This window comes from Mchenga conophoros, linkage group LG12, assembly GCF_057382185.1.
Source record: "Mchenga conophoros isolate Kocher_MC1m ecotype Shallow Benthic linkage group LG12, M_conophoros_male_GT1.1, whole genome shotgun sequence".
Lineage (NCBI taxonomy): Eukaryota > Metazoa > Chordata > Actinopteri > Cichliformes > Cichlidae > Mchenga > Mchenga conophoros.
This window is the reverse complement of record NC_140537.1, coordinates 33,829,022-33,852,202: the sequence shown is the minus strand read 5'-3', so window position 1 is coordinate 33,852,202 and position 23,181 is coordinate 33,829,022. Positions and strand designations below refer to the sequence as shown.

The 23,181-nt window shown below is 36.6% G+C and overlaps 3 protein-coding genes across 4 annotated transcripts in view; 2 read left to right on the top strand and 1 right to left on the bottom strand.

Moving 5' to 3' along the window:
• Positions 1–23,181, bottom strand: part of prdm6 (PR domain containing 6) — a 127,713-nt gene that overhangs the window by 61,799 nt on the left and 42,733 nt on the right. The window lies entirely within an intron of this gene.
• LOC146563065 (GTPase IMAP family member 8-like) lies at positions 4,015–9,423 on the top strand. Its single transcript, XM_085295432.1, has 3 exons — positions 4,015–4,055; positions 4,961–5,027; positions 5,998–9,423. The coding sequence occupies exons 2-3, from the start codon at positions 5,000–5,002 to the stop codon at positions 8,802–8,804; spliced, it is 2,835 nt and encodes a 944-aa protein (XP_085151558.1). The 5' UTR covers positions 4,015–4,055; positions 4,961–4,999; the 3' UTR covers positions 8,805–9,423.
• On the top strand, positions 15,327–19,328 carry LOC146563064 (uncharacterized). The gene is made up of 2 exons (XM_085295429.1): positions 15,327–15,345; positions 15,829–19,328. The coding sequence occupies exons 1-2, from the start codon at positions 15,339–15,341 to the stop codon at positions 18,909–18,911; spliced, it is 3,090 nt and encodes a 1,029-aa protein (XP_085151555.1). The 5' UTR covers positions 15,327–15,338; the 3' UTR covers positions 18,912–19,328.

The following is a 23,181-nucleotide window of genomic DNA, read 5'->3' as shown; positions in this document are numbered from 1 at the left end:
TGCTTTTAAGGTTCACCTACAGAGTGGGCTATGATAAACTGTGGCTTGTACTGCACACTCACTTCTAACCTAACTCCCACCCCACAGCTGCATTTCTGTTTAATCCAGCAGTGATTACAATTACTTTGTTATCTTGGTGCATGCTCAATCATCCAGGTAAGGAAAATCCCAGAAAGTTGATTCTGTTCTTCTGCCCATAGCTTTTTCAGTGGGAGTGTCCCAGTTAAACATCCAGATGAACAGAATCAACTTTCTGGGAATTAGTTTGGTATGTTTTGTTTCTTTTTGTGCAACATTTCTCATCTGCATTTCTCCAGCATCTGAGTTGATTTGTCTATTGATATTAGTCATGGTTAATTAGTTTGCTTAAAACTTAAGCTGGGGGAAAAACTGACCAAGTACAGTTATAAAATGAAACCGCACAGAATGTGTACACTACACTATATGGTTCTACTTATTGTAATTTGCCAGTTACAAATATTTATCCAAAATACTGACATGACATAAATTATTAATTTTATCAATTTCAGTAGAATTCTCAGTGCAGAGGCTGATATTGTAATAAAATATGTTTTATTTGACCTGCTTTATTACCTAGGCTTGGTCTACTCACGCCAATACCATCTCCATTTTAATTTGTCTACCACCAGTTGGCAGCAAAGTCCTAATATTACAGGACTCAGTAGGAATGGTAATAATTGATGTGGCAGAATTGGTTTACTCACAAGAATCACTGCCCATAAAAACAGAAGTGGGGTCAACGGGAAAGAGTGCATAACAATGTTGGGAGCTATAGTAAGATAAAAGTTAGTGTTCCTAACACAGTGAATATAAAATGTGCTTGATTTTAAGTTTAAGTTTATTCCCATAAAATGTGAATGCAAAGTAAAAAAAACAAAAACAAAAACTAAGGTTAATTTCCTTTATAGAATCTTGATATAGTTTGTTACTTCTTTAATTTGTGCAGTGTGAAAAAATATCCAGCACTTACCCCCGACAACCTAAAGCTAAATAAAAGCTTTATAATAGGTGGTTACACCCATTAAAAAGTCCTTCTACAAGCAAGTGTTGCCACGTGGCAGCTATAACTGTAATTTTAATGACCACTGGGACATAGATTTACACCACAACTTCAGAATACCAAGAATGCTACATATCTCATTTTTGCTATTAAGGATTTCGATAAAATTATATTCTCAAACTTTTTTGTGTGATGCGTCACTCTTTTTTCTATGAGTCTATGAGCTTTATTGGCTCAATTGCCCACTTTGTGTTATAATGGCAAACTGCTTGTAAAGCATCACGTGGTTTTGACATCTAAATGGTAATTTTTAAAGTCAAGGCATTCAGTACATATGGTGGACTGTTTGTGGGTGTTGCACTGATGTGCATAAAGGAATGTGATAAGACTGAGTTTCATTTTTACGATTTGTCTGCTGGTCTGACAACTCACAGAGATGAAAGACAAATGTTTAGTGATCTGATAATATTACTTATCTAGTAGCAAAAGGATAACTTTGTTCAGTGCTGGCATTAAATAAGAGATAGGACGTAGTGACTCACAAGGAAGTAGTCAACACATTCATTATACATTTTATCTGAAGGCTAATACCTGAAAGACTCAGCTGAGATATTCAGGATATTAGTGATAGGATATTAGTCCTGGGTGATTAAAGGAAGAAAAGAGTACTTCACAAGTTTAAAAGCATGAACACACTAAAAATAAAACCATTGGTAAAACAATTTAATGGACATTCGAGTTACATGGTTATATATTGTCCTAACAAATATCGCAAGTAAGTAGTCGAGTGGTTACATGTTTGCAAAAACATCAATTGCAACAAAATGTAAGCTCAAATGAATTCATTTATAATTATTTTTGTTGACTGACTGCATGATAATATCACAATGTCACTCACAGGACATCAGTAATGAGCAATATGTCAGTAATGTTGTTTCTCAGTCAACCATAGCCATTTCATTGCTGTAATAGCTGAACAGAGCACTCCTTTCAAACTCTCCTAATAAAGGTTTTTTCAGGTGACCTGTTTTCAGTTTGGGTTTTTAGTTCCAGTGTTGAACTTTGACAATATCATTTTCATCTTGTGAACCTTTTAATTACTGTACCAGCTGCAACAAGTCCTAAGTAGGCCTGTAACTTCAAACACTGCTCATATACTCAGATGTTCTCCAATCCACGTCCAATAAACAAGAGTGGTATAAAATATCATAAATGAATTTGGGTCAATTCGTATAATCCAAAAGTTTTTGAACACTCTCAACAACATGACATAAAAGAAAAATGGAACTGAAGAGGAAACACTATTAAGACAAAAGTACTGGGCCACCTAAATATTATACCTACATACCAACTGCTGTTAATTTCACAAGATTACTTTATGTGATCTGCTACTTTGTGGCTGAGTTACTGTAGTTGCTTCCACTTTACCATTTATAATACCACTTATAACTGATTGTGGGATATCTAGGAGGGCATACATTTTACATAAACTAAACTGTTGATGTCTTTAGAACAACCCTATTCCTTAACCCTAGACTACTTTTCAACAATGTTTGTGAAGACTGCTTGATGCTTGAAGTGCTTAATTCCATACACGCATGGCAACATAATGAAAAACACCTAAATTCAAAGATTAAATGATATGACACCAATGCTTTTAATATTATAGTGTATATTACACCCATAAATCCAAGTAATATAATGTGCATTAACTGTAAATTACTTTTGGCCGTTTATTTATTATTTAATACAAAATAATTTTAGCAGGACTTTCCAACTCATATGGGTCAAATTATATTTAACTAGGAAACAGCTGTGGTAGTAAAAGTATGAACTAAATCAAACGCTGATACACATAGATTTACAAAGTATCATTTAGTTAAAAGAATGGTTCGCTGAATTAAATGGCAGGGCTGTATCAATTTAGAAACCAAAACCAGTTCAAATTTCTGTAGTATCTTATCACAGTTAAATCATGGCACCCAGATGGGGGTGGGATGCCAGGTTAAGGCATGTTTTTATAATGATAGCTGGTTCTGAGGTCTGGCTCTGTGTGTGTTTGGCTGCAAACTGGATACTTCTGAAGCACTGGTGGAGAAGAGGTCACTGCAGATTATTTTGTAGACCCTCTGCAGTTCCTGCTGAACGGGGAGTGAAGCCCGTTCTCTCACAGACTGACCGACTGATTCAGCTTTGCTTTACATTCATCGGGTTTTGTATCAATTCAGTTCATCCGACAGTAAAACCATCTATATGAATGTGTTCTATTCTAGTGTTCTGAGGCAAATTTGACCTTCACAAGTATTTGCTCCCTAAAATCCTAAAAGTTTATCGATTTTCTGTAAATATAAACCAAATTAAATGGTTGCTGTTTTGACACCCTAGTGTAGATTCAGTTGAAAACACAAAAAATACAGGACATTAACCACATTTGAGATGTTTTAGAAAAAGAACATTTTTAGAACACCTTTCTTAGAACTCCTTTGATCTTACAGCGTGCATGGTATTTTACAGATGGACCAAAATCTACAGATTTCAGTTTTCTTCCCTTCAGTTAGACAAGTTAAGCCCCTTTTTTTTGGCCCATGGTTTGCTCATTGCCCTGGGTAGCAAGTGAAGCACTCGCAATAATATTTTAGTAAACATTTGAGCATTTGCTAGCTGTAAGCCAGAGTGGCGACGTGACTCGAGCTGACACTCATCAAACAGGAAACAGTCATCAGTGATTGGAGTCTTAGATAAGACCTTTACATGTCCTGTATGTTTTAGTTTATCAAGACTCACTCGGTGGATGGAGCCTTTATGATAGATTTCAACTGAAAGAAAAAAATTCTTTATGCTAAGATGCAACCGAGCATAAACAATGCAGAGAATGCTCTAACTCTATCAGATAGAGCCTTTACATTGCTGTCATACTTGTACAGGGCAACACCTCCCAATTCTGTTAATAAAAGGTACTTTCGAGTGACCTGATTCAGTTTGGATCTGCAAAGGCACATTTAAAACCGCTGAGGACGATCAGCAGTTTCACCCGGTAAGTACATTCACAAAGAGTAAAGGCAATGAATATAAAAACCTATAACTGCATCTGTTCTCGGTTTTGTAGGTCATGGTAGACTCAAGTCCTTAATAAAATCTGTAATTGTGCTACAAAAAGAGTGTGGTCTTAAATAGATTAGTCACAACTGTGTATATTAATTAAGTGTATGACAGCAATGCAGGTAAGTTAAAGTACCGCATTTTGTATATATTCATATTATACTTTGGGGTGAATGTTCTACAACATGATACGAGCAATACCAGACATGTCAGTTTTTAAATCCTACGTACAAAGAAGCTGACTTTAATTCTCCAAGCTGAATTTACATATAAGGTTCACCAGTATAAATAAATAATTTAGACTTACTTTATTTATTTTCATAATTCAACTTTAGTTGGAAGCCTTTTGATACCAAACTGTTCTGATGATTGTTTGCATTTTTTAAACATCCATTTTTTTTTATACAACTGCCAGTTCTGCCTTATAATATTATTGCACTCACTGACAGACCTTTACCACACCACTATACTGCACTATACTACATATACAACACATTCTCAGGTCTTGTCAAAACTTTTTGACTTCTCATAACCATAGGGAAAACAATGTAATGACACTGCAATTATTAAATAAAACATATATTTTGTACTCCAGTACCTGAGCCATTATTATCAGATCTGATAAGGAGAATATTTGTAGCCATGCTATCCACAGGCTGATCCTATAGTGGCAATGATATTGCACTTATTCTACCTGCTCCTGTGGCATCATATCCACCACATGATAGAGCCCTCTGGAGTTTTAAGGTTTCTTCTAAAGTTCCATGTATTCAGATTCTTTTTGTCTGATGGTTTATTATTAGATGACAACTTTCTCTTCCTTTTTCTTTCATCCAACAGACACCAACCAATTTCTCATATTTCTATCACAGTGGCACTATGGCATCACAACCTCTTTCATCACGCGGTGAGTCTGGCGAGATTTATCAGAACATAACACAGATAGCAAGACAGAAAGAATGCAAGTATCTGAGCATGACGAGGACAGCTAAAATCCAGGTTAAGCCCAGTGCTAGGCAAAAGTCACAAGAAAATAAGGATGTGTTAGGGAGGATAAAGGTGACAAAGAAAATTATTAACAAAACCAGAAGCCACGTTTACTCCCGTTAACACACTTAGAATGACAGTTAGAAACACTAGTTATGTTGGGAGTAGGGACAGTTATGACTTTACCCAAACCCAGGGCTGGACTGGTAATCTTGCATACGCATAAGTTTCGTCAGGAAGAAGTGGCGGAGAGGTGGAGCTGGAAAACAAAATGAAAACAATAAAAAGAAACTAAAAATTGGTGCAGCTAATTGTAGTACTAGCAAGAACTAGTAACAAAGCTTTATGGAGAAGTGAGGAAGAAATCAAGGAATGTGAAATTCACAGGGTAAGACAACGATGAAGGGACATAATGGGATTAAAAAATGCTAGGACCAATTTTCTGACCCAGTCCAACCCTGACCAAAACACATGAACATCCGAATCTAGAAACAATAAACTTTAAAGCTGTTTGACACTTATCCCGAACATGTTACACGTTTCTAATTTACAAACTAAAGGACAATTACTACAGCTATAAAAAGCATCAACTCTCCCCACATTTCTTAAATGTGCCCCCTTGTGCATTAGTGAGACATACAAGCAGCTTTTGCACATTATCATTTGATGCACCAAAATTTTAAAAAGGCTGGTGTTCACACCTTCACAGTGGGGGGAGAAGGATAAGAGAGTTTAAAAAGATTATTTGAACACTTCCCCGTAAAGAGTAGATATTTTTTTACAAATAATTAAAAAAAACATTAAAGTTAAAAAAGAATAAAAGAAATAAAAGATATAAATATGTATGTATGTGCTGGAACACATGTAATAATTTTTTTGTTGATTTACAGCATATGAACTTCGGATTCTGGTTTTTGGAAAGACTCAAAGTAAAAAATCAATTCTAACCAACTTCATCACTGGGAAAAAAGATTTGACTGGGGATCTTCTGCAAAAGGTGTCCCCATCCACTACAGTCACTCAAGGACAGTATAGGAAAACACGCCTAACAATAGTGAAAACTTCAGATGTCTTCAGTTTAGCTGGAGAGAAGGTGAAGCATGAAATGAAGAAGTGTGTGGCTCTTTGCCCCCCTGGACCAAATGTTCTCCTCCTGTTGATAAAGCCTTCTGAATTCAGTGAAGAAGACAGACAAAAACTAAAGCTCATCCTAAGATTCTTTGGTCAAGATGCTTTTAAATATGCAATGGTCATTTTGACACATAGTGAGGAGAAAAAAACTTCAGCTGTGGATCGACTCATACAGGACTGTAGACAAAGGCAGCAGAGAATCAACTTTGACAAAAAAGATCTGCCAGAAAAGGATCTTCAAGAACTCATGGAAAAGATGGAGAGCATAGTGAATGAAAACAGAGGAGGCTATCTAAACAGAGGTGAAGAAGCTGACACCACAACAGTCGCTTTTAAACCGCCTCTTAACCTGGTATTGTGTGGGACATATGAAGTTCTGAAGAGTTCAGCAGCCAATGCCATTGTAGGAAAACACCAGTTTGGTAAACCTGCTGACTCCTCAGAATGTGTTAAGAAGGAGACACAGGTGTGTGGACGTTTAGTGTCCCTGGTAGAGATGCCTGCTTTGTATGGAAAATCTCCTGAGGCAATAAAGAGCTGCAAAATGCAATGTGTTTCTCTCTGGAATCCCGAAGGTGTCCATGCCTTTATCCTGGTCCTTCCTGTGGGACCCCTCAGTGACGAAAACAAGCGAGAGTTAGAGATCATCCAGAATGAATTTGGATCTCAGGTCATCGACTTCACCATGATTCTTTTTGCAGTGGAATCAGATCCCACAGATCCAGTTGTTGTCAACTTTGTTAGTGAAAACAGAAACATCCAGGAGCTCTGTCAGAAGTGTGGAGGACGAAACATCATCTTCAACATCAAAGACAAGCAGCAGGTCTCTGAGGTGTTGCACACTGTGGAGAAGATGACAGCTATGGGATCTAAGTGCTTCACAAGACAAATGCTTGTTAAGCCTCGATTGATTAAACTCAAAGGAAACCCTTCACAGAAGACAGAATCCTTTGATAATCCCAACCACAGCCCAGATGCTCTCCGGATAGTGATGATTGGGAAGACTGGCTGTGGGAAGAGTGCAACTGGAAACACCATTTTAGGCCAAAAATGCTTTTATTCTAAAACCTGCATGAAGTCAGTGACAGAGGTTTGCAAAAAAGCAAAAGGAGTGGTCGACGGCCATCCAGTTGCTGTGGTCGACACACCAGGCTTGTACGACACGACTCTGTCCAACCATGAAGTCAAACAGGAGCTTGTGAAATGCATCAGCTTGTTGTCTCCAGGACCTCACGCGTTCTTACTGGTAGTGCAGATTGGTCGATTTACCAAAGAAGAAAAATACACAGTAGAGCTCATCAAGGAGTTTTTTGGCAAGAAATCAGAAGACTTCATTATTGTTATATTCACCAGAGGAGATGATCTTCAAGATCAAACAATAGAGAGTTACATGGAAGAAGTCAGCGATGACTTTGTTAAAAAACTCATTGACGACTGTGGAGGAAGATACCATGTTTTCAACAACAGAGATCAAAATAATCATTCACAAGTCGCAGAGCTTTTAGACAAAGTACAAACAATGGTGAAGAAAAATGGTGGCAGCTGCTACACTACAGAGATGTTCCAAGAAGCTGAGGCAGCCATACAAAAGGAAATGAAGAGGATCCTAAAAGAGAAAGAAGCAGATATGGAGAAAGAGATGGAAGAACTTCAAAGGAAACGCGATGAAGAAATACAGGCGAAAAAGAAACAAATTGATCAAGAAAGAGCAGAAAAAGAAGAAGTACTGAAGGAGAAGGAAGAACTGATTAACCAGGAACAAGAGAAGACAAAGAGAGAGGAGGAAAAGAGAGAACAGGAGACCATAGCATCAATAAGATATGAAGAAAAACTCCGAATGCAGTGGGAAGAAAAACTTGAAGCTCTTGAGCAGAAAATAAAATCAGAATGTGAAAAAAATGTACATGCTGACAGAAAGCTGATGGAAAACCGAGAAGAGATGAAATTAGAACGCGAAGCTTGGGAAAAAGAACGCAAAGAATGGTGGGAGAAACGAAATCAAGAAGACAAACAGAGGAAAGAGGAGGAACAAGCGCTGCTTATAAAGCTCAAAGAAGAATATGATGAGGAAAGAAATGAATATGAAAGCAAAATAAAAGAACAAGATAGACTCAGGAGAGAACAAGAGGAGAGAGACTGGAAATTAGCGCAGGATATCTATGAGGCAAAAGTCAAGGAAATGAAGAAGAAAATTGCAGAAGAAGCCAGAAAGCAAGCAGAAGAATTCAATGAGTTCAGACAGAAATATTCAGTAGATTTTGCAGCGTTGAGAGCAAAGCATGACAGTGAAATGGAAGACATGAAGCAAAAACAACAAAAAAGCAACGCCATCATACTTAAACATCTGCTCATGAAGAGAGAATACAAGAGAGACTTTGACAGACTGAAGAAAAAACAGGAACAAGAAATGGATGAGCTGAATTACAATCTTTCTATAGGAAATGAGGGCGAGCCAATTGAAGAAGATATCAACCAACTACAGCTAGAACATGATAAACAAATCAATGACTGGATAGAAGAATATGTACAGAAAGCTGACGGAGATAAGTCTTGCAGCATTTTATGAAACGGGCTCTTTTACCTGAATGTCAGTTTGATTTAACTTTGATAGCTTTTGGTTTTAAAGCTTTTAATAAACAAATACTTTTGTTATAGCTGTATGATAGATGTAGATGTAGTTCCATATAACATAATATACTCAAATTATTACAAATTGATTCATATGTTCTAAAATCACTGTCAATCTTTCTTCTTTTTTTTAACTGCAGAAAATGTTGCCTGCTAAGTAAAAACATGAATGAATGTAAACTAATCATATAAATCATTTAGGTAAAGATCTCGTTTAATTTGCATCATGCCATTTTTACTGCAGGAAGTAATGCATATTTTTCCATTTAAAAACAATCACTGGTGTCAATAATCTCACGAAAAGCACAAAATGTCTTTGGCTCAGATGTGTTTGTTATTTACAGAAAACACTTTATTGCAGTATATAACCATTTTTTGGCACAGCATGTCTCTTTTTTCAGAATGATAAAAATGTTTCAATTCCTGATTGTTTTTTGTTTTTATAAAATACTTATTGCATCTGATAAGTAGTCTGTGTAGAGATATATTAAAATGTAAGCTTCATATTTTGGACAAAAACCAGTTGATGTTCTTATCGTTAATTTTGATGATCACTTTACGGGACAATGAATAAGTACTACTGTTGAGAAATATCACAGTAAACTTTAAATAAAAGCAAACATTAGCTGAAGACTCTTTACGGATATTGATTGATTGGAAAAAAGACCGTAAACTGTTCACTTTAAAGTGAAGGAAATGTAACAAAGTACAGGCAACCTAAGCATGGAACCACACTTCATAGTGAAATTCAAAAAATATTTGTTGAAAAGCATTTCCCAATAATAACAAAACAACTAATGCAGATTCTCGCTTAGATTAGACATAAAACCACCTGAGACTTGTACGACCTTTTTCTGTTGTTGAAGGTTCAGACAATGCATGGAGCTTGCACAGATGCAACAGAGCATAAAGAATCCAGGGAATGCTCAGTGTTTGGTCATTTATCAGTAACTGTATCAGACATCACCTTTACTCTGTTGTCATACTTGTACAAGGCAACACCTTGATATTCTGATAATGGAAGGTGGTTACAAGTAACCTGATTCAGTTTGGAACTGCCAAGGGAGATTTAACAGCACTGAGTAAAACGTCAGAGTGTCACCTGGTGAGTACAATCACTGAAAATAGTCAAAGGAGCTTGCAAAGAAAAGCGTCTGGACTTCTGTTGCTTGAAGACGTTTCACCTCTCATCCGAGAAGTTTCTTCAGTTATAAGGTCAAATGGTGGGGAGTCCAAGATTTAAACCTAGTGGGTCAAATAAAGTGTAAAGTAAAGTTATTGGCTCTTTTAAGGGGACTTCACGGTTCAAATCAACTCGTTGGAAAGGATAATATTTTTGCCGTTTCTGTGCAGTGCACATTGAGGAGAATAGAAACCTTAACATTGACGTTTACCGGAAGCCCCCACATATAGACCAATACCTACTCTTTGACTTCCACCCTTTGTAACACAAACTTGGAGTAATCAGGATTAGGGATGGGTATCGAAAACCGGTTCTTGTTGTTGTTCCCTTTGTTTCAATTCCTTGGAATTGTTTGCCATTTTTGCAAACGATTCCCTTATCGATTCCAGTCGCCCCGAATGACGTCACCACGTTGCGGAGCGTCATTTACCTGGCAGGAAACATGGCGTCTAATGCTCAAAATTTTGGTTATACTTTACGAGAACAGATGACAACAGAGCAACTTGCAATACTTGCAAAGTAGATATTTCATTTAAGGGAGGAAACAAATGCTTTTGCATATTAATATGCAAAAGCATTTGCTCACAAAACACGCGATGCCCTTAAATGAATGTCGTGTTTTGAATTCTGTTCCGGACTCGTGAATCTCAATGCAGCAGCAGCGGTAACGTTTGCACGTCCTCTCCCATTAATGCGGCAGGTAAATAATCCACTAACAGTGCATATTATGTTAGCGCGATCTGCCTTATTACAAAACCTGCCATTACTGTGCATTTAGGTGACCATGATGAGAGAGACAGACAGAGTCTCGCTGGCTCAGATGCTGGCAGTTCTCGCTGCAGTCTACCGGTAGCGTCTCCATTCAGGCCAGGATAGACGAATGTCACCGAGCAGTGACTAAGTTTGTGGTCAAAGGCTTACACCCATTTGCCACAGCAGATGCCCCGATTTTCAGTAAGTGAATGCGTTTAATTGTAGGCAGGGACATTACTGGATATTCTTGTGTAATTGCTACAGAATAATTTATGTTATACTTTGTTATTGCTACAGAAGAATATTTATTTTATTATTTTACATTTACAACTTTTTTTTCCTGGGACCCTGTGACACCCCATCGAAGAGCCATAGGCTGTGGATCTGTTGAGATCTCACTGTTGGGTTTGTAAGGCCATGTTACTCCTAAATTTCTATCTTGTTCAAAGAGAAGATATAAAACAAAGTTCTAAGCTACTCGACCTTAGTGTTCTCATCCTTCCATCCATCCATTCGCTTCCGCTTATCCTTTTCAGGGTCGCGGGGGGCGCTGGATCCTATCCCAGCTGTCATAGGGCGAGGGGCGGGGTACACCCTGGACAGGTCGCCAGTCTATCGCAGGGCCAACGCACAGAGACAGACAACCATTCGCACTCACATTCACTCACACATTCACACCTAGTGGCAATTTGGATTATCCAATTAACCTATCCCCACAAGTTGCATGTCTTTGGACGGTGGGAGGAAGCCGGAGTACCCGGAGGGAACCCACGCAAACACGGGGAGAACATGCAAACTCCACACAGAAAGACCCCGGCCTGATGGTGGAATTGAACTCAGGACCTTCTTGCTGTGCGGCAACAGTGCTAACCACCGTGCCACCGTGCTGCCGATAAGAGAATCGATAAAGAATCAATAAAGAATCGAATCGTTAAACAGAATCGAAAATGGAATCGGAATCGTGAAAATCTTATCAATACCCATCCCTAATCAGGATCCCGCAACAGCCACAGGGCAGAAGGATAACACTTTTCACTTTTCAGCCACCATCTTTTCATGGAGACTGTTTAAGTTTAAAACCTAAATGTAGCGCTGTACTCTTGTCAGTATATTTTTGTTATTTTGTGTTTATGATTTGATATAGATGTTTGATGTATAGTTTAAAATGTCATTATAAAACTGATCAATAAGTTATTACATTAGCCCAAACAATACCCCTATGCCATGATGCTTCACTCCATAATGTACATCGGGTAAAATAAGTATTGAACACAACACCAATTTTTTCATAAATATATTTCTAAAGATGCTATTGACATATAAATTCTCACCACATGTTAGTAACCACCCATAAAATCCCCCACATGCAAATAAATCAGACCACAGAATTTTAAGTTATGAAACTAAGTAACAGTTTACTTGGCTGTGTTTGGTGTCATTGTCTTGCTGAAACATGCAATGTTGTTTCATTTTCATCATCCTGGTAAATAGCAACAGATTTTGATCTATTTGATCAACTTATTTTTTTCCCCTTTTCCACAAGTGCAAGTAAAACAGAAAATGCCACTGCCACAGTCACATGCTACTCCTTACCACGCACATCTTAACCACCTAGCTTTCATTTCTCTTTTACAAATGAGTTAAAACTTCAAAGACTGTTTAAAAATTAAATATTGCACTGTACTGTTGTCAGTGATATGTCAGTTATTTAATACTTACAATCTGATGTGAATAATGTCATTTATATTTTCAGTTTGTAAAACAAACAAAACTGTCCTGTTGACATAGGTGTGGTCCCAGACTCACTGTGGTTCAACACACAAGATGTTATTGTGTGACTGAAAACATAATCTATTCTGGGTTTTTTTTTAGCAGATGTGTGTATTTTATGAGAGGTTCGAATTGTTTGGTTATTTTATTTCTGTAACTGTAAGTAACAAATGGGTTTTTGACACATATCTAAATACACTCTAAATCTTTAATATTATATTGCGAACTCATATAAAAAGTCAAAGCTTTGCAATGAAATGAGCTCACTTTAGACAAGCTTTTTAAAAGTAACGCTCTGTGCAGGAGGAGCTTCAACTCCTTGTTTTCTTTTCTGATCTGCATCTTTTTCTTTCTCTTTCTCTTTGACCTTATGCGCTGTAAGGACTACCACAACAATCTTCACCTGGTGAGTTCCTCAAGATGAAAAAAACCAATAAATCTCAGCAAGAAATACTATAAATGCATGTATAACTATGTTGTAGTAAAATGTTTAGATCAAACGTGCTAACTGGAAAAGGAATATACATATTTCTAATTTGGGGGGATCAGTGTGTTTAGAGAACTCAGTCTTACAAATGATTGCTTTTTTTTGGTCAGTTGGTTATCTAAGAATATCAATTGTGATTGGTCTATTTCATTAAAATGTTTAGTATATGGAACTTGATTTTCTCAGCCAGAAGTTTTCTTATCTACTCCAATAAAAAAATTATCGTTTCATTCTTGTTTCTGCAAATGAACTTCACTGTTTAACAATGATAAATATGCTATCTAACTGATAATGAGTGAAATCTTTTTTGGTGACAAATCTGAAATTTTAATAGGCATATACAAGAATATGTAAAGGTAATACGCATATAAAAAGCATATATAAAGATAAATTGAAAGTGCAAGTAAATGCAGAAAATGCCACTGCCACAGTCACATGCTACTCCTTACCATGCACATCTTAACCACCTAGCTTTCATTTCTCTTTTACAAATGAGTTAAAACTTCAAAGACTGTTTAAAAATTAAATATTGCACTGTACTGTTGTCAGTGATATGTCAGTTATTTAATACTTACAATCTGATGTGAATAATGTCATTTATATTTTCAGTTTGTAAAACAAACAAAACTGTCCTGTTGACATAGGTGTGGTCCCAGACTCACTGTGGTTCAACACACGAGATGTTATCATGTGACTGAAAACATAATCTATTCTGTTTTCTTTTAGCAGATGTTTGTATTTTATGAGAGGTTCGAATTGTTTGGTTATTTTATTTCTGTAACTGTAAGTAACAAATGGGTTTTTGACACATATCTAAATACACTCTAAATCTTTAATATTATATTGCGAACTCATATAAAAAGTCAAAGCTTTGCAATGAAATGAGCTCACTTTAGACAAGCTTTTTAAAAGTAACGCTCTGTGCAGGAGGAGCTTCAACTCCTTGTTTTCTTTTCTGATCTGCATCTTTTTCTTTCTCTTTCTCTTTGACCTTATGCGCTGTAAGGACTACCACAACAATCTTCACCTGGTGAGTTCCTCAAGATGAAAAAAACCAATAAATCTCAGCAAGAAATACTATAAATGCATGTATAACTATGTTGTAGTAAAATGTTTAGATCAAACGTGCTAACTGGAAAAGGAATATACATATTTCTAATTTGGGGGGATCAGTGTGTTTAGAGAACTCAGTCTTACAAATGATTGCTTTTTTTTGGTCAGTTGGTTATCTAAGAATATCAATTGTGATTGGTCTATTTCATTAAAATGTTTAGTATATGGAACTTGATTTTCTCAGCCAGAAGTTTTCTTATCTACTCCAATAAAAAAATTATCGTTTCATTCTTGTTTCTGCAAATGAACTTCACTGTTTAACAATGATAAATATGCTATCTAACTGATAATGAGTGAAATCTTTTTTGGTGACAAATCTGAAATTTTAATAGGCATATACAAGCATATGTAAAGGTAATACGCATATAAAAAGCATATATAAAGATAAATTGAAAGTGCAAGTAAATGCAGAAAATGCCACTGCCACAGTCCCATGCTACTCCTTACCACGCACATCTTAACCACCTAGCTTTCATTTCTCTTTTACAAATGAGTTAAAACTTCAAAGACTGTTTAAAAATTAAATATTGCACTGTACTGTTGTCAGTGATATGTCAGTTATTTAATACTTACAATCTGATGTGAATAATGTCATTTATATTTTCAGTTTGTAAAACAAACAAAACTGTCCTGTTGACATAGGTGTGGTCCCAGACTCACTGTGGTTCAACACACAAGATGTTATTGTGTGACTGAAAACATAATCTATTCTGTTTTTTAAGCATGTGTCATTTCTGTTAGAAATGACAGTTAGGTTAAAACTTCAGAGACTGTTTAAAACTTAAATGTAACACTTTCATTGATGTCAGTTATTTAATACTTACAATTTCATGTATGAAACATGATTTTCCACAGTCCCAGGCTCACTGTGGATGGACACAGTAGTGTGTGAATGAACAATATTCACTTTGCCTTCAAAGCTTCAGTAATTTAACTCATAAGTACATAGACTGATATTTTTTTACAGTGGAGACTGTACAAAGTATTAGCTACATAATTAATTAAAATTGTTTATGGTTATTCAGGTCTGGTGACCAGATACACAGGATTCACAGAATACATATACATATATATATATATATATATATATATATATATATATATATATATATATATCCAGAATATCGCTTATGGCCGCTACTGTCTGCTGTAATGGAAGACCAATAATGTCAGGTAAGTATACATGAATCGTATATGCTGAAATCCTGTCTTATGCACTATTTCCATAACTAAAAGGCTTTGCTGGCTCACATCTCACAGTATTTCTAATCACAGCAAGAAGATGAAGAAACTAAGTATTATAAAGGATTATTGCTTGTATTATTAAAGATGTTATCTTGCTGTAATGGTGATGAACAATAAAATACACCTATGCATACAGGGATATTTTTGAAAATCGTTATAGGTAAACCAAGAAAATTCAATTAAAAGCTTTAAAATTAAGCCCCGAAACTATTACTTAGTTTTAGCCACTTTAAAAAGAGCAGTAAATAACATAATCTTAATTTGAAATGTGCTTTTTAATCAGACTTTTCATTCATTTGTCATTCAAGAACTATGAAAGGCCCTAACCTGCATCCAGAGAGCTAAATGAATAACCTCTGATACAGTAATATTCTTCAGTAATATTTTGGGGTTGGCTTTTTTTTTTTGCAGGCTCTGAGCTGAACATCGTGCTACTTGGAGATACTGACTGGGACGAGACAGTACTAGGCAACTTGATTATATGCAACAAAGCTTTTCAACATTCATTACTGTTTAAAGACAAGAAGTGTGTGCACGCACATGGAGAATGGAAAGGAACATTACTAACAGTAGTGAAAACCCCAGATATTTTTGATCTTCAATTCTTATCAGTGACAAAAGAAATGGACAGTCTGATGAGTCTTTGCACACCTGGACCAACTGTGATACTACTGATAGTGAAACCTTCCAATTTCACTGAAGAGAAACGGCTGGCACTAAAGGCAATTCTAACCTTGTTTGGTCATGATGGTTTGCACCACTCAATGGTGATCATGACACAAAAGCAAAATAAGCTAAATTTGAATTCCCCTATGCATAAATTAATTCAAGACTGCAATCAAAGGCAACATGAGATCAAACTTGATAGAAATGATCTATTTAATAATAAAAGACGTCAAGAGCTGATGGAAAAGATAGAAACTATGCTCACTGATAACATGACAACAGCAAGTGATTACTGCCTGCAAACTGTGCTTTCCCAAGAAGAAAGAAACATACAGATGGAAGAAAGCTCTAGAAAAATAACAAACCTGGATGGTGAAACAAAGAAAAATGAAGAATGGCCGGAAAAAGACAAATACATGAAATATGAAGCGCTAGAAATAGACAATGAAATTAAAAGAGAACAGGACGATAAGCAGCAAGCAGAGCTACAGAAAGGCTACCTAAAGTATGACAATCTCTCACTCAGTGATTATGCATTAAAACGGAAAGAATTGGTGAAAACTAAGGAAAAAGATCAAGAAAGCATGAAATCGACAGAGTGTGACAAAATAGAAGACCTCAATAAAAAGCATTCAAAGCAGATTGCAGATCTGAAACATGAGCACAGTGAATATATAGAAGATCTCAAAAATAAACATAAGGAAGAACTAATGTATAATAAAAATGAGCACAGTGAAAAAATAAAGAATCTCACAGAAGACCATAGTAAAGAAATAATGGCTCTGAAACAAGTGTATGAGCACAAAATATTTTATCTGACTGTAAATCACTTAGAGGACATAACACAGCTGCTGCAGGGAACAATTGAAACAGTAGCACATCTAAAGCAAGAGCAAGATGAGGAAATAAAGAATCTAAAACAAGATTGTGAATCAACCATCCTCGATCTGAAGCAAAGGCATGATAAATGCATTGCAGATATTACACAGGAGAATGACAAGAAAATGGCTAATATAAAGGAAGAACACTTTAAAGAGATCAACAATTTGAAGAAAGAGTGTGAAGTAATAAATCTAAACCAAAAATATGAACATACAGTACAGGACCTGATAAAGCAGTATGAAGACAAAATAAAGCAGCTAAAGGATGATCACGAAGATAGCACCGGATTTTTGAGCATAAGTTCAAAAATAGCGATGTTAATTAATAACCTACTGCAAGATCATGGCAACAGAATATCACAAGCTGCCCAAGATTATATTAACAAAATATCGAAGCAACAAAAGGATGATGAAATAATGAACTTAAGAAAGGAGTATGATGAAAAGATCCATAAACAGGATATGGAAAATGAAGCCAAAATAAAGAATCTGAAGGAAAACAATGACAAAGAAAAGATGGATATAAAACAGGAGTATGAGAAAAAAATAAGAAATCTGAAAAAGGATCATATCAAAGAAATGAGAGATCTGAAAGAAGAGTATGAAAACAAAATGGCTTCACAAAAACAAGATCTCAAGAAAGAATATGACAACAAGATAATAAATTTAAGTAAAGAAAATGATGAGAGGATACAAGACCAGAAGAAAAAATATGTACAGCAAATTAAAGATCAACAGGAGGACTATGAAGACAAACTGGATACTCAAAAACAAGAATATGATCAGAAACTAAGAGCTCAACAACAAGAGCATGAAGACAAACTGAATGTTCAAAAACAAGAATATGATCAGAAACTAAGTGCTCAACAACAAGAGCATGAAGACAAACTGAATGCTCAAAAACAAGAATATGATCAGAAACAAAGAGCTCAACAACAAGAGCATGAAGACAAATTGAATGCTCAAAAACAAGAGCATGAAGACAAATTGAATGCTCAAAAACAAGAGCATGAAGACAAATTGAATACTCAAAAACAAGAATATGATCAGAAACTAAGAGCTCAACAACAAGAGCATGAAGACAAATTGAATGCTCAAAAACAAGAGCATGATCAGAAACTAAGAGTTCAACAACAAGAGCATGATCAGAAACTAAGTGCTCAAGAACAAGAGCATGAAGACAAACTGAATGGTCAAAAACAAGAGCATGAAGACAAATTGAATACTCAAAAACAAGAATATGATCAGAAACTAAGAGCTCAACAACAAGAGCATGAAGACAAACTGAATGTTCAAAAACAAGAGCATGAAGACAGGCTTTCAACTCTGAAGCAAGAACACCAAGACAAATTGAATACTCTAAAACAAGAATATGATCAGAAACTAAGAGTTCAACAACAAGAGCATGAAGACAAGCTTTCAACTCTGAAACAAGAGCACCAAGACAAACTGACTGCTCAACAACAAGAGCATGAAGACAAATTGAATGCTCAAAAACAAGAATATGATCAGAAACTAAGAGTTCAACAACAAGAGCATGAAGACAGGCTTTCAACTCTGAAACAAGAGCACCAAGACAAACTGACTGCTCAAGAACAAGAGCATGAAGACAAATTGAATGCTCAAAAACAAGAATATGATCAGAAACTAAGAGCTCAACAACAAGAGCATGAAGACAGGCTTTCAACTCTGAAACAAGAGCACCAAGACAAACTGACTGCTCAAAAACAAGAATATGATCAGAAACTAAGAGCTCAACAACAAGAGCATGATGTGAAAATGAAAAGCCTGTGTCATGAGCATAATGACAGACTAAAGTATAACAGGCAAATACACAATGAGGAAATCAAAGCTGTGACGAATCACAATGTATTGCAAGGGGGTATAGCGTTTATAAGTTTCTTATTATTTTTACTTCAATGTTTAACATTAGCTTTTCAGAAATGATGCAGCTTATGAGGAAGCTATAAATGATTCCAACAGTACACAGTGTGTGAGAAACAGTTTGTATGTACAGGTACTTACATGTTAATTCTGTACCCTTCTCTCACAGTAAGCGTTTATTTGACTAAATGTTTTAACTTAAATGTTTAGGATTGAGATATTTAAATGTGCTACATGTACTTTGGTCACTGTTTGGTTTTGTCTTTCCTTACAAGTGCAGACTTTTGCATAATGATTAAATAATATAATATACTGAATATGACGAAAATATTGTTGTGTTGTGAGCACAGAAGCATTTGTGCATGGAGTCAACTTTTTAAAAGTTGGTTTGCCAACACTGCAAAGATTGCAAAGTTTTATTTCTCATTTTTCTGTTTGACAGTTGATTAAAATGTGCCATTAGTCAATTTGCAAATAAAAGGCTGTAAAATGATTTGACATTATTAAAGCATACTTTTAGTGTAAGTCTCATAACCGTTCTCATATACTGACCAAATGCAATTTTAACCCCAGGGGTCCTAAACAAAACAACTTTAGACAAAAATCTAACACTAAAGCTACCTTCATCCCATTAAATACTTTTTTTTAGTCTTTTTAAAAAGAGATTTTGCATAATTGCATATTAGGAAGTCCCAATTGCCAGTCTTGGTAGCCAGGGATCAGTCCGCCAGGGTCTCCGCTCCTGCCGCCGCCCAGCACACAATGCACCCGACCCCTACGGTGCCTCCTGTGGGTGATGGGCCTGCAGGAAGATGGGCCTGTAGAGGCGAATTTCTGTTCCAAGCTTTGAAAAAATAATCCTTCCACTTCTTAATGTGAGTTGTCCAGATTTATTTCTGACTCGTACATACAAACAAACGATGTCACGGTCAAAAAACTATTTGCTGCTACAGCGCACATTTCCATTGGCATCCTGGCTCATTCTAACCTGCTAAAACACATGCGTTGTAATGTTTTCTTACCTGACACAAATTAAACACGCAGCATATATTCTCTAACAGCATATTATACAAAATCAAACATGTAACATAATAACTGAAGAGGTATCAAAAATATTTCTCGATAGATTGGCTCTAACAGGGCCCATATGTCCCTTTTTGGGCTGTGCCCGGCCAGGCCCCATGGACTAAGGCCCAGCCACCAGACGCTCGCCCTCGCGCTGCCTCCCAAGGCCTGGCTCCAGGGCGGTGCCCCGGTAACCCTATCAGGGTGAACTGTTCCCTTGGTGTTCTGCTCATAGGGGTCTTCTGAATCGCTCTTTGTCTGGTCCCTCAGACCATGTTTCTTCTCAAATTTTTTCAGGGAAATCAATGATGGTCAGGTTGACATTTGATGAACTAACATGGAATGACTGATTTACACATGACACAAAAAGAGAGATGGGCAGCACGGTGGCACGGTGGTTAGCACTGTTGCCGCACAGCAAGAAGGTCCTGAGTTCAATTCCACCATCAGGCCGGGGTCTTTCTGTGTGGAGTTTGCATGTTCTCCCCATGTCTGCGTGGGTTCCCTCCGGGTACTCCGGCTTCCTCCCACCATCCAAAGACATGCAGTTTGTGGGGATAGGTTAATTGGATAATCCAAATTGCCACTAGGTGTGAATGTGCGAGTGAATGTGAGTATGAATGGTTGTCTGTCCTTGTGTGTTGGCCCTGCGACAGACTGGCGACCTGTCCATGGTGTACCCCGCCTCTCGCCCTATGACAGCTGGGATAGGCTCCAGCACCCCCCGTGACCCTGAAAAGGATAAGCGGTAGCGAATGGATGGATGGACAAAAAGAGATGTGCTGATATATGTATACACCCCTACTAAAACCAAAAGCTGATTAGCAGACAGAACAACAACTGAAATAACATTTAAGCTTCCTTACTGAATAAATAATAAAAACTGAAAAGAAAATTCCCAAACTTTCATTTCTATTTCGCTTATAAGAAGTTGGAAAAACTGTATGAAATGAAATATAGCACACTAGTTCTCACCAGGTAAGTGCGCCTGACTGAGAAGAAGCGAAAGGGAAAGTTTGTTTTGAATCATCTATCAAATATTGGAGACTTATTTAGCAAAAAAATTTTGAGCTTTGGGGATTTTATGATCAAAAAGCAGGTATAACAGATGAATAAGGTGTAACATTTCTATTTTTATGTATAAACAGTCAAAATGAGATTACCAAAAAGCACCACTGAACGACACAGGAAATTCTGTCCATGGACATCTCCCTGTACAACTCCTCCATCTAATACACTGTAAACACTGTAATATTTACACCCTTTTTGCACACGCGCTACAGTAAGATAGCAAATGACAAAGTTCACAGGTTAGAGTCAAATGTCAACCATATATATTCACCACTGTAATAGTCTCACATCTGTAAAATTCTTCGTCAATATTCTTGATATTTATAATTGAGCAATTTGAATATATTAGTGCAATTTCTTAAATTTGTAAACTATTAACATATTGTATTATTTAATTAGTTTAGTCTGATACTGTTACTGTCTTGGAGCAACTGTAACCCACATCATTTCCTTAGGGATTAATAAAGGACTCTGATGATTCTGATGATTCTGAAAATGTGATTGAAATGCAGACTTTCAGCTTTAATTTGAGGAGTTTAACTAAAAGTATTGCATCTGCAGTTTGTGAATTACAGCAGGGTTTTTCTGTTGTTGTTGTTGTTGTTGTTGTTGTTTTTAAATATAGTCCCCCATTTTCAGAGGCTCAAAATTAAATGGACAAACTGACATAATTTTAAATATCAGGATTTTTTCTTATACTTTGATACAGTGGAGGGTCGCAGATGCCAGACTCAATAAACTAATCCGTAAGGCCAGCAATGTTGTGGGGATGGAGCTGGACTCCCTCAAGGTGGTGTCGGAGAGGCGGATGCTGTCCAAGATAAAGACAATGTTGGATAACACCTCCAACCCACTCCATGACATGCTGGTCAGTCACAGGAGCTCGTTCAGTGAGAGACTGAGATTACCGAAAAGCACCACTGAACGACACAGGAAATCTTTCCTGCCTGTGGCCATCTCCCTGTACAACGCATCCACTTAACACACTGGTTACTGCTACAACTACACATGTTTCTTTTCCAGCTATTTATTTATGAGTGACTTATGTATGTATGTATGTATATATATATATATATATATATATATATATATATATATATATATATATATATATTGTACTATTCTTAGTTAGCGTATTGTCTGTCTTGTCTTAATGTTGGTTTATAATGGAGCACTGTAACAAAAAATAATTTCCCCCAGGGATCAATAAAGTATTCTAATTCTGATTCTGGAGGGGCCAGTTTGATTGAGCGGCCTTCTCCCCGGCAATCAATTTGGTCATTCTTTACATTTTTGCTAGCTTTTTAAAGGGATTATTTTTGCTTTTCAACCTAATCATATGGAGGGTTTTTTTGCATCATTTTTTACAATATAATGAGAGAACAAGTCTCATCTGATCAGGAAACTGTTTGAGCCTCTGGAAATGGGGGACTATGTATAAAAATGGCTATAATTCCCACTTCTTACAAATTCTAAGACCTTAAATTCCAAGTTAAATGCAAATTGTACTTTCATATGAACCAGTGAATCTCAGAGCAACAATCTAGTTCTTTTTCTCCTTTGCTGTCGAAAGATGCTTCGGACACAGTCTCTGGTTCAAGAGTGGCCTGTGTCAAAGAGGCTGAGATCTCCAATGTCTCATCCACTCAATTTTACTTAAATGCAGTATTATAAATGTAACAAAATAAGAGAAAATAATCATTCTGTAATGAGTCTGAATAAGAAAAGTCCAATAGTATCACAAGCTGGAGTCTTTTTTTTACAAAGGTCACGATGTACAGTAAAACAATAGAAAATAGGAAGCAAGCAACTGCAGTCATGTGCGTCGAGGGTGATTTCAACAGGGATGCGTGTGTCTGTGTGGGTGGGTTGGTGGGTGTGTTCTTTCCCTCCTCAATCTACTCTGAGACTTACCCCAAACCGCATCCTCAATTCGCACTCACGCTACCTAGCATTATCTACTAGAAATGGCATCAAACCTAAAAGAAGATGTGGTCTCAGCTAGAGAATGAGATTTACATTTCTGTCTTTTCTCTGCTCATCTTGCCATGTTGGCTTGAAGCAATGAGGCATTTGGGGGGTGTCGTACTGAGTCACTGTTTCCACAGTTGGACTTCATTGGGCATGGCCAGGAGAAAACCACAAGCTGGGTGTACTCGCTCAAATCATCTCAAAGATTGGTATTAGACATTTAGCA

Excerpts from the sequence above, each read along its gene's own strand:
- LOC146563065 (XM_085295432.1), top strand. The coding sequence starts at position 5,000 with ATGGCATCACAACCTCTTTCATCACGCG. Across the intron at positions 5,028-5,997 it reads ACAACCTCTTTCATCACGCG|CATATGAACTTCGGATTCTG; the intron begins GTGAGTCTGGCG and ends GTTGATTTACAG.